Source organism: Dermacentor silvarum, chromosome 9, assembly GCF_013339745.2.
Source record: "Dermacentor silvarum isolate Dsil-2018 chromosome 9, BIME_Dsil_1.4, whole genome shotgun sequence".
Classification (NCBI taxonomy): domain Eukaryota; kingdom Metazoa; phylum Arthropoda; class Arachnida; order Ixodida; family Ixodidae; genus Dermacentor; species Dermacentor silvarum.
The window spans coordinates 158,653,094-158,665,130 of record NC_051162.1 but is presented as its reverse complement, the minus strand read 5'-3'; the positions used below and the strand labels follow the sequence as shown (position 1 = coordinate 158,665,130).

At 43.9% G+C, this 12,037-nt stretch overlaps 1 protein-coding gene across 1 annotated transcript in view; it reads right to left on the bottom strand.

Annotated features, from left to right (window-relative positions):
- The window catches only part of LOC119464025 (WD repeat-containing protein 81), a 73,836-nt gene that overhangs the window by 29,962 nt on the left and 31,837 nt on the right, over window positions 1-12,037 (bottom strand). The window contains exons 15-18 of the mRNA XM_037724844.2: window positions 11,443-11,537; window positions 9,935-10,190; window positions 8,403-8,549; window positions 2,996-3,206 (exon numbers count right to left, since the gene is read on the bottom strand). Coding sequence (XP_037580772.2) covers window positions 2,996-3,206; window positions 8,403-8,549; window positions 9,935-10,190; window positions 11,443-11,537 — 709 coding nt within the window. The remainder of the gene's footprint in view (window positions 1-2,995; window positions 3,207-8,402; window positions 8,550-9,934; window positions 10,191-11,442; window positions 11,538-12,037) is intronic.

Below are 12,037 nucleotides of genomic sequence, written 5' to 3'. Positions count from 1 at the left end.
TTCAAGCATGCTCGCCACGTAAAATGTCTAGTTTTAGATATTGCAGATATGAAGCATCATTCAGAAAAATTGTACATTTGAAATATAAGTGTTTTGTCCCAAAGAGCTCCCTAAAAAAAGACGTTCCTGATACTAAGACTCGAAGAAACATCTATGTACATTTAAATAAATGAAAACTATATAAATCAAAGAAATGCTGCCATGATACGAAAACGATGCTGAACCAGCAAGATTACAACCAGCATGGCAACTGAGCATGACTGCCAAAATCAGAAAGTACCTACGGCAAGATTAAAATTTTGAAGGTCGTGATCTGGCACATGAGTCATATCCATTGACCCTTTGGCCTACATCAACTGCTAACGTGCCATTTAAAAGCTGTTAAATTTGATATTTATACATTTAACAACCGTGCAGCATTGTGAAGATTGCTTTGCATATACAGCAGAACCTCGTTCATTTGTTTTGTGAAAAAAACTTTGGAAAAAATGTACTAACCGGAAAAATGTATGATCCGAAGTCACTAAAAGATTTGGTAGTTTGAACTGTAGTTTGTAGTTCACTTCTACGTAATGTTAAGCATTGCGCAAATCATTGCAGCACGAGTCGTCGATGTGCATTGAGCTAGTGGGGGATGGCCCGAGATGCGCATTGTCACTTTAACGACATCGGCAAGCTTACATTCGCGCTTCTCGAATTCGGCATGGGACAGCAGCTTCTTTAAGCCTGGCATTCTGAGAGCAAGTTTCGATGTGCCCACTCGGCGCGAATCATTGTGGAACAAGACACTGACATGCATCGAGGTGGTGGGGCCCGAGTGGCCCGATTGAGACGCACGTTGTCGCTTTCTTATTGCATAGTGTTTTAAGACAGAAAACTGATATCAGTGATACTTCATTTCATTTTATTACCTTAAAGACACCATTGAAGGGGTATTACACAAGGGGTGGGTACATACATAAAAAAAAAATTGAAAGCCATATTTTATTACATTGCAAGGTAATTTGTTACGGTGTTCAAAAATGTGGACGGACAAGTTATGACTGTGATTTCATTAGAAAGGCCGTTGCCCGTTAGCTCGATATGAAATCGAGCAACTGCGGAATACGATGCTGCCAGAGCGAAACATCACGCTCACTTTTCTCCGCCTACATGTAGCAGGGAACAGCGCCGTGTTTGGTTTATAGCCTACTAAAAGTAGTGTGCACTTCCAATGACACTATGCTATACACATGCTGCGACACAGATAGGTGCAGATCCTTATCGCATACAGCTTGTGGCGATAGCTGTGAATGTGGCGTGTGACGACTTGCTGGGAGATTTGCTGGTACCGGAATAAGAAAGTGAGAGTGCACCAGCGTTTCTATGTGACACGGGCGGGCGAGTGCTATTGGGAAGCTGCTGTGGTGGGCAACTAGTGTGTCTCGTGCTTTTTTATTGTTGGTATTTTATTATTGTTACTATTGGATCAAGCGGCTGGAAAACGTATCATACAATCCCAGTTTGGCGATGCACTGAAGGTTAGCGCTGAAAGGTAGCGTTTTTTTTAAGAATGTATCAACCGGTATAAAAAAAAAGCGTAGCTGTATTGGGTCATTTTTTGTGTTCTCGATCGCAAATGTTGCCACCGGGGAATCATTCGAAATGGGATCGTATCGACAAGGTTCTACTGTAGTTACGCGAAATTGAAGACACTTTTGGAAAAAGACAATCTGAGAATACTGCAAACCTTTTTTGGCCACTTGTGGAATAAGGTCACTAATTTATAGGCAAATCCGGTATTTCGGGTTCCCGTTTATTCAGACATTTTGGTCGTCCCTGTTGAGTCCAAATTATCGGTCGGCGACTGTACTTGCCACATGAACAATGCTAAATTACAAACGCACGCTTCTTCGCATTGTTAATACGCAGCCATGCTATTGGCGTCATCACATGGGATTGCCACGTTGGATTGCTGGCTGCGGGCCAGTCAAGCCAAAACTTTACTAGCCAAAACCCACATGCCCGTCCGGAATGTGCCGTTTCAAGTCACTCTTGCTGAGTATGTGACATTCTTGCTGCCAGAAAACATATCTTGAGTTGCGAGTGAACCAATATTGGCTTCATTGTAACCAAGATTGTCTAGAATGTTGCATTTACAATTACCTTATAGCAGTAGTATACTAAATGAAAGAAAGCATGGCCAACCAAATTTTAGATTTACTTCATTACATCCGTGTTATGTGAAGGTGTGAAGGGTCGACTACATGCAGAAGTAAGCAAATAGAGCAGAGCTGTTAGGGTCTGTGTGCCTCTGTGCAAGCTTTTGTATGTCTTCCCTTTTGTCCACCGTTTTTCACACCAATGTGCCGCTTTTCAATGTCACTCCAACAAGGCCAAGCTTCCGTCCCAGTCATGCCATAATAACTAGGGGTGCGTGAACAGTCATTTTTGGTACTGAACAGAATATGAATTGAGCAGTACCAGAAGCGAAGCGAATCGGAGCGAATATTGAATACCTTTTCAATATTGAACTGTTGTTTTCCTAATTAATATAAAGCTAAGTTAATATTCTAGTATTTATAACATTAGCAAGTATGAAGAGTTGCTTATTAAAAGCGCATATGAAGCATTAGGAACAAATAAGCAGTTTCTTCGCATGCCCAGGACTATTCAGATAATGTGAATGACCGGTGTATAGCCGGTAAAGAATGACTTCCTCAGTGATGTAGCCTGCTCCACATCATAAGTTTTCATGTTTTATGCCTATGCTACGCCCGCCGGGATAAAATTTCAAACTTCTGCTCCAATTTTATGTTTAGTTGGGCACAGTTGTTTCGAAATATTTGAAATCTATTAGAAAAATATTAGTACTTACAAATTGCAAGTATTCAATTTAAAGAATAAAAATCTAACGGGAATCGAATAGGGTACTATTCGATTCGTTATTCAAAAGTTTTGAACATTTGCACGTGCCTAATAATGACTGATGATGGTCACTGCTCGCCCAACTTACCGCCCTCGAGCAGTGGTCCCTTGGCTGGGCTCAGCTGTTGGGGCCCCATGTAGCAAAGTGTCAGCATCCGCAGCAGGTTCCTGCTGAGGTGCTTGGCCGTTAGGACGGGGCCCAGCCGATGCGCGAGCCACACGACGCTCTCCGAAGCTATGTCGCTCAGGCTGCAGCCGCCACTTTCGGTGGCTTCCGGGGGAGTGATCTCATACGTCTCCTGTTGAGGCAAGCGTAAAGTTTCATGCGTAACCCTTTCTGGTCCGATGATTCCTGCACAAACGGTTAAAGATTAAAAAGTGCGTGCCACGTTTGTGACAGATGCTAGATGTCGACTGAACTCATCATTGAGGCCTCCTTGGCTGGCATACTGTAACAGCTCCTATACCACTCCTACTTCTTTTCGTAACTTATCAATGGTCCGAGTGGTACTGCGCCGGGATCGGCCGGTTATGAATGGTGCATGATAAGAAAGGAATATGGAACAGGGCAAACGGGATTATTACATTACACCTGGACTTTTCTCCATTATGATTACCTTCGTTATCACTTAACTTTTTATTATTGCTACTATTATTACTTTGCTTGTTTAGCGCTGTAGAACAGAGAAAAGTGGAGTAGCTGAGATAGTGGAGTAGCTCAATCTCTCCACAGCAACTGATTTATAACAGAACAGAAAATCAAAAACTGATGTGAGGAATCACAGTTCCAATAGCTATATAACTGCTGTGTTTACCAAATTCCAATGCGCACCATTTTTCCAAGGAAATTGGTCCAAATATTGCTTGCGCGACGGCAATAGGAGGCAACAGCAGCCTATCGTCAGAACCCACGTCATTGCCATTGTCATCAGAGGGAAACCGAAGAAGTCATCGAGTAGGTTGGTGATGATGACCAATTGCTTTTAATGCGCGGTTAATTAAAATGTGGGCCACCACACCACTTGCAATTCTTGTGGAGTTGCTAAAGAATTGCAGAATGTCAAATGTTGTGGACCGCACAGAGGGCAACATGATGTGGTTCGCAGGCAGGGGTAGGGAGCTGACTGAAAGTGACGATAATGGACAGTGAGTGAGAATCAATTTACGTTCTGTGAAGGTAAATTCCGCAGCTTTCGTCTTTTTCTGATTGCTCTTCTTTTATTTCTTGTTATGTTTCTCAATTTTCGTTTTTCTTGAGTATCAGACATGGCTACATGTTTCTTTCTGACTCTGTAAGCATAAAAACTGGGTGCACGTTAGGCACGATGGGGTATTAAAACCGGGTAAATACAATACATAAGCTATGTACACTTGATGATGCATGTCATAGGTTCTTACCAAAACTCCGAAAATTTACATTTCAATTAAAATAAAAAGACGATTAACTTCTCCTATGCTTTCTTCGTTCTTATTGTATGTTGGCTTCACGTGGTTGCTATCTACAATATGCTAGTGATATCTGATTTTAACCACACATATCTGAGCAACACACTAGAATCAGGCCAAAAATGCTCAACCAAGTCAATTCTTTACAATCGCTCATATAGCATTAGTGTAACTACCCTGAAAACGCAACTAAGCCTTTTTGCCCTAGTCTCTCACTGAGAGACAGTAGGTCTCTGCTTTTACAGTTAAACACCACAAGTTACAATTTCTCCGTTAAGTTTATACTTAAATCTCGATATAACAAAATTCTCGATATAACAAACTATTTAACTTTTTATAACTCCTTGACCATAGAAAACACCATGTATTTAAATCTTCAATATAACGAAGTGTGTTTATACACAATTTCAATACAGTAACTTTCATTATTTCGACTCCGGTTAATTCGACTTCTTGATTAATTAAATCCTGACCGAAAGTCCCAGCCAGCACCCTTACATATTTATGGGCCCAAACTTCCAATATTTTGGACTCAAAATTGGCCTTCGTCAAATAATGCAAATTTGACTGGTCAGCTTCACCGCAATACAACCGTATTATGCTGTGAAGCAAACACTTTATTGCAATGAAGCCAGTGCTTTAAGTCAGAGGGGGCCCGGGGGGGCCTGGCCCCCCCTCTATTTCTTAAGGAGGGGCTCGTCCCCCCATCGGCAGATGGACTGCAGAACTGCGGCACCCATTCGACAGGTGCTGGAGGTGATTTTATTACCAGTGGTACCTTGTGCGAAGCAATTCTAACTCCAATTTTTCGATGAATGGTTTAATCACGATTAATCAGGTAATGTGGCCGGAGTGAAGGCTGGTCTTCGGCAGAAACGTCAGTAAAACACTGGTATTTTTCCTACGTGCTTCTATTCTTATATACATGCTTCTATTCTATATATATATGGACGTATTGAGTCTGCGCGTGCTATACTGGTTGCCGCCCTATGAGCCTCCCCCCCTTTTCACTGAAGGGAGACCTTAAGCCCTGGGTGAAGCATACTAGTAATGGAAAGAGGCCAATGTCACGAGAGACATATTACGGCTTTCTGAATTATACAGGCGCACACGCACTGTCTCTGGTCACAGTACAAGCACCTATACGCCTAAAAAGCTGTGGCGATTTGAGCCCTCGTTTCACCTACCATGCGTGCCTCGATGAGCCCGCTAACAGGGCCTAGTATGCATTCCTTAATTATACACAGGCACGTGCTGTGCACAGTGAAGCGGAGAAAAACTGTGTTTTGGGAAAGCTAGCAAAAAGGAAGGCCGTAAAATTAAGACTCTGAAAGTCGAGGGGACGTTTAAAGCCAACAAAAGAGCAGGGGTCTATCTAAAACTCTGAAGGCCTGCCAGTAAACTTATTAAGAGTCACGGTGCTCGTACTGCGACTGCAAACAGCACATGTGCGTGTGTAAATTAAGGAACAAGTGTTATGCCCAGCAGCAGTGGCACTGTTCCCTGTTTAGTATGCTTCACCGCATAACACTGCTGTGTTGCGGCGAAGCTAACTTTAAAAGCAATACTGCCAAGTGAATTAGCGGCGTGTATCGGTGTTTTTTCTGCCTTTTGTTTAATTCGACCAGTTTCGTCGGTCCTGTCAGAATCGAATTAACGAAAGTGGACTGCATAACGAAATTTTACTGCCGCCGCGAAGGAATACCGGGACAATAAATGGAAACTTCCGCTGACACAGACAGTCATAAATGGTTGAATTACAAGTGGCTACTTGTGAATGTCTCTTAAATCGTGCGCTGCGCAACCAAGAGCGATTGCCTAAGTGAAGCAGCGTCATGTTCTGTATAAAGTCCAAGTACGATAAGAGCCTATCGCGCCCCATGTACTGTAGGCTTTGGGTGCGAGTGAAAGCACGCTAGGTGAGCACTGCCTTCTCGCACGAACAAGGGGAAAGATGGGGAGGGGAATGGGCTCGCAGTAACACGATCAAGCATGAATGAAGAGAGGAGGGGGAGGAAGTGGGGCAGGGGCAGGTTGGCACATGTCTCCTTTTTTAGCACAGATCAGCACATACGCAGCCCACGTGCCCCGTTTTAGATGTAATCTGCCGCGTGTGCAAAGAGTTGGCATGCCGAGATGGCATGGTGTCATGCGCGCTGTCTTCTCGTGCATTTGGTAATGGAGGTTGCGTAATCTCAAGTTTCGAAGACGCGTTGAAGCGAGAGGCAGGTGAAGCATTCGCTCCCTGCTTGCTGCCAGCACTTTTCATGATAGCGCCGTCCCACTGCGGGCGACACTGCCAGCCACGGGGGAGGAGTGGATGCGAAAGCGTGGCTAGCTTTGCTTCGTACTGCCGATGTGAAGATATCGTCGACATTTCATGAAACTGTATCTTTCGCTGCTGGCTCTCAAATTCAACAACATGAATTTTTGTGTTCTTCGAACTTGTTGTTTTCTGATTGCCCAATAATTCGGAAAATTATGTGGCAGCTTCCATGTAAGAAAAATACATCAGAAACTGTATTTATTTGCATAAAAGGATGAATTTGAATATAACGAAGCAAGTTGCTGATTTTACCGACTTTGTTATATCGAGGTTTAACTGTATTGCAATTTTTTTTGTTTTTTGCTGTTTATCCTCAAAGTCTCAACACAAAATTCCAGCACACCCTTTTTTTTCTGTGGACATCCCAAGAGCATAACAATCTTTCCACCAAGAATGCTCTGAGAAATTACCATTCATCAACAACTACAGTATAGACCACTTATAACGTAACCGCTTACAGTGGAATCTCGATGATACGATCACGGCTAATACGAATTTCCTGATGATACGAATTTTTCTGAGGTCCCGGCCGAGCCCCATAACTTTGCAACGTGCTAGAGAACGGTTGTTACGAATCGATTTTAGACCCGCGTCGGTTGATACGAATAAACGCCGCCAAACCGACGGCCACGAAAGAGAACAGTGCGCAGTCACGCGCGTTTTCCCTTTCTCTTTTGGTGTGGAGGTGCGGACGCGTAGCCGGACAGCGCAGAAGCCGCGACTGGGCGCCAAGAGTTTGAAGCGCGGCGCTTTTGTTGCTTTTGTGCTTTTCCTTTTATCTCATCGCTCGCTGCGGCGGCCGCGCTTGAGGCCGCGCTTCCCCACGCGCGGCCGCCGCAGCAAGCGAAGGTTCGTGCGGTCTATCGCTTCAACGGAAACTGAGCGACATAAGCACAGCGCATACAAAGGTCAGAGCCGTGTGGAGATCGCTTTCAAGATACGGTGCGCACGACAACACCGACAGCCGGCACAGGCGCAAAGTACAAGAACGCATTTGTTGGCAGAGTAGACGCCCCCCCCCCCCCCTCATTTTCTCCCTCCCACGCTAACTTCTCGCTTTGCTCCTTTCGCGTCACCAGTTACCCTTGCGCTCGGTTGCAAGATGCGCATTTGATGGCGTAGCACAGCGTGTTCCGGCGTAACACAGAATTGGCGACCTTGCCATTTGAGAGGGGGTGAAACTTCTGCCGCGCTTTTTTTTTTTTTTTGTTTGAGCGCGACATTGAGGGGTCTCGCCTAAGCTTTTACTCAATGGCGGTGCCGGATAAATGCCGGTCGGAGGTGCCGGCGCGTGATTTGGTTCGAATTAACGAGATTCGACTGTAAATTGAATGCAAACGTTCTAGCCACATTCCTTGACTGTCGCATACGCGTGGCGCCTCGGTGCACATGTTTTGCATATGTGCGGGCCTTGAAAATTGTTGCTTTGGTTATAGTGCGGTACCGCTTATAGTGCGGATATTCGCGACTCCGGCGACTTACGTTATAAGCGGTCTACACTGTATAATTCTTCATTGCGACATCCCATCTCCGTACGCTTCAGATGTAATGGTCCACAGTGACTCTTGGGTAGAATTAATAAAAAAATGATGAATGCATAAATTAATGAACAAACGTGCCTCTCTATAATGTGTTATAATGCCACTGTTAAGAACAACTGTTAACAAACAACTGTTATAGTTGCTGAAGGCGTGTATTACGAATAGTATGTTAAACAGCTCACAGTAACTGGAATGGCAGGAATCGATGACAACTGTGGTGATGGGTCTGGCCCTTCAGATTCCGGCCTCTCGGGCCGGCTTGCATTTGGCTGTTCTTCTTTATCAGCTGAAGGAGGCCATGTCGTAATTTCAGGAAATGTGGCTGTGTCCTTTAGCAATGGAAAAAGAAAGAAGTGAAGGTTTAACGCAAGGGCCGTTTTTCCCTTCTCTGCAGTCAAAAAGTGCAGTCAGGTAGCGATTAATAAAACATTTACATGAAAATTAAAACAAAAAAATGAAATTCGTTAAGTGTAAAACGTTTACATTGAGATTTAAAAAAAAGGAAATTTGCTAAGCAGGGTGAAACATGGAACTGTCAGAAGCTCTAGCCAGACAGTGATTAACAAAAATTCTTGCATTAAAATTTTAAAAAAGAGGGAAATTCGCTGCACAGGGTGCAACATGGAAATAGAAATTTTGCATGCATAATGCACATAATCAGAACACATTAAGCGTACCCCAAATACTATGACCTGCATTCTTAGGTTAGCACCTATAACATTCTTCTCAAAGCAACACTAAAACACTACATTGTCAGTTTAGACTGATATAATATCCTTCCAAAATTTGAGTTTTGCTATCAGAATCAGAATCATGTTTTATTGAGTTACATAATTCCACATAAATGAAGAAATTCATTTAGCAGAGAAAAGTTGATTACAAGCATCTAAGTTGAAGCCCAAAGTTCCGTTTCTCTTAATTGCCCAAGTTATGGCACTGGTACTTTATAGTAACATTCCAGATTTGAAAGGTATTCTGACATATTTGGACCTCTCCTTTTTTGGTGCAGAGAAAGTCCTATACTTGCTAGGTTAAGCTCATGGTACCTTTAGAATACAATGTAACCCTGTTTTATCGATAAACAATTAACTCGTATCGGCATATTCTGTCTAAATCCATAATGTCACGTAGGAATGCCACTCATTTAATTGTTGCGTATTTTCTTGCTTACTGAAAGCCTCTGCTCATAGTGGGACTGACCTTTTTAGTGTTCCATAATTGTAATTTACTAATACAGATGAAATAATTGCTCCAGTTTAGTGCTTCTTTATCTCTTTAACCGCCAAGCCCAAGCTGTGCTTGTCCGACCAGTTTGTACTAATGTTGCAGAAGACAAATCCTACTCATTCATGGCGTAATTAGCTTTGCTCCATGGTAACAACACATACACGTTTGCTTGTTACACTGATGACTCCTGTCTTTGCGCACTCCTGCACATAATATCATTTTGTAGTCTACATTTTTTTGCTGCCTTGAGTGCACAGAATATTATTGCAGACTTGTAAAGAGTCTCCTCTGAAATTTTACTAAATGTTTCCATTGAATACAAGGAATAAACCACACAATTAATACATGTCTATGCATATTTTTGAATGAGAATATTACATGCAAAAAATTGGCAAAGAAGAATTTGGCAACAATGACGAACGTTTGCAGTGAAGAACTTGGGAGCTCAAAATGTTAAAATTGAGTCACTGTACATTAATGCTCGTACCTTTCTCTCGTACGAGTATGATGCAGATTGCTCTAGCTCCTGATCTTGATCGAGCTCGAACATTTCTGGCTCGCCAAACGTGGCTGGCTCCGGCGACGCGGATGGCATGTCCCGCTCGGACGAGGAACTTCGATGGCCAGCGCGCATTGGCGACGCCTCTCGCGATGCTGCTGTGCTGGCTTGACGAAGCGGGTCGAGTTCAGCGCTGTCCAGGTGGGATCCTTTTCGAACAGCTGCGCTCGGATTCTCGGGATCCCTGTGCAAAGGACAGATGGTGCGTCAGCAGGCGCACTGTCATCTTATCATCACCATCACCAGCTCAGTTAAAGGGACATTAAAGAGAAAAGTTATTTGGGCTGTATTAGTAAATTTGTTCAAATTAAATGGAGTTCGAATTAAAGGAAGCTCACTGAATGGGAGACTTACGTTCAGCATTGCCTTAGACTGCACGCGAACACTGAGCTAACACACAAGTGACGAGTTCCGGAAGCGTGACTTCACGGCAGCGCGGCGCACGCTGCCGTGAAACAAGACATCCAGGCAAAGTTTTCGCTGCTGGTAAGCCGCACTTTAAGGCAAAGTTGGCATATAACCCATGCCCACAAGGTGTGGGTTATACGTGCCAAAATACGATACTTGCAATGGAAGTGCTCCCGTCTTCATGCGACAGTGCTGTGGCATGAATTGGCGTGCTGCTGAGAGCACAGTTAGCGGCTCAGAACGTCAGAATTAACCATCCAAAATGCTTACGTGATTGAATTATGGGACGTTTTCGCACACTGCAATACATTTCATTTTGACCGGACCACCGCATCAGTTTGAATAAACCTCAAGTTTGAGGTGAGCGGGTTCGAATTAATGAGATTTCACTGCTTTATCAATATAAATTGATGTAGTCTGTCTCTTTAGAGACCCTTTAAGTCATTGAAAGATGAAGGCTTCTTCGACAAATTCTCTTACCCCAGCCTTGCATCCGCCGACTTCATCCCAGGCCTGCACATTTCCTAATTTTGTCCCATCACCCTATCCTTGGCCATCTTCGACTGCATTTCGCTCCTTCCTTTGGTTAGTCTGTTAGTCTGATAGGTCAACTGGTAATATGCTCAGTGCATATCATGGTCTGTCCAATTTCACATCTTCCTCTCAAACACAATCAGACCACCCGCCCATGTTTCCTCCTTAATTTATACTGCCATCTTCTTATCTTTAAACATTACTCCATTTGCTTTCCATTCTGTTGTTCATTACACTCATCATGCTGTTCTTTGCCTGCTGTCAACTTTGTCGTCTTCCAAACTCTGAGTTCTATGCGCCAAAGATGCATGTGGGCCACGAGAAACAGTGCAAAAGACGGTCTTGATTAATTTTAACTATATTTGTCTCTGTAACGCAGTTGTAAATCCCAAGTTTGAAAGCATTTTTGTATTCTCGTCTCATGCAAATGCAGCTGCAACGCTTCCTGTAAAACAGAAGAGACAAGAGGACCTCGGGAGCGACTGCGTGCTCACACAATCTGGGCTGTGCTGTTGTCCCGGTATCCACCCACAGCTTCGACCAGTAGCGTGATGAAACAGTGCAGAAAGGTTCGCATTCCAAGACGCACCTGCATGGAAGTAAAAAGAAATCCAATGCTTAAATTATACAGTTAAACCTGGATATAAAGAAATTGACAAATTCCCGAAAAACTTCGTTATAAAGAGGATTTCGTTATATGCAGGTTCGGCACGAAAATTCAAAAAATCAACGTTTACCGTATTTACTCGATTCTAACGCGCCCTCAATAGTAACGCGCACCCGTTTTTCGTTGTCGTCGAAGCACTCATCCTCGGAATGTCACACCAGGTACCGGATGCGTGGACGCGTGTCGTTTTGCACAAGCGCGAGGCATCGGAAACGAAGAGCGAGCGTCACGATGGCGTCGCAGCGTCGTATAGTGTTACAGTAGAACCTCTCTGTTACGTTCCCAGGGGCGGCGTTTTCCCGGCAGTTACGTCGTTTTCGACCGGTCCCGGCACAGCTCCCTTAGAACTCAATGCATTTGTAACCCCGCTGTTGCGTCGCAATTGTGGGACCGTTCCCGCATCATACGTTGCGAACTGCCAC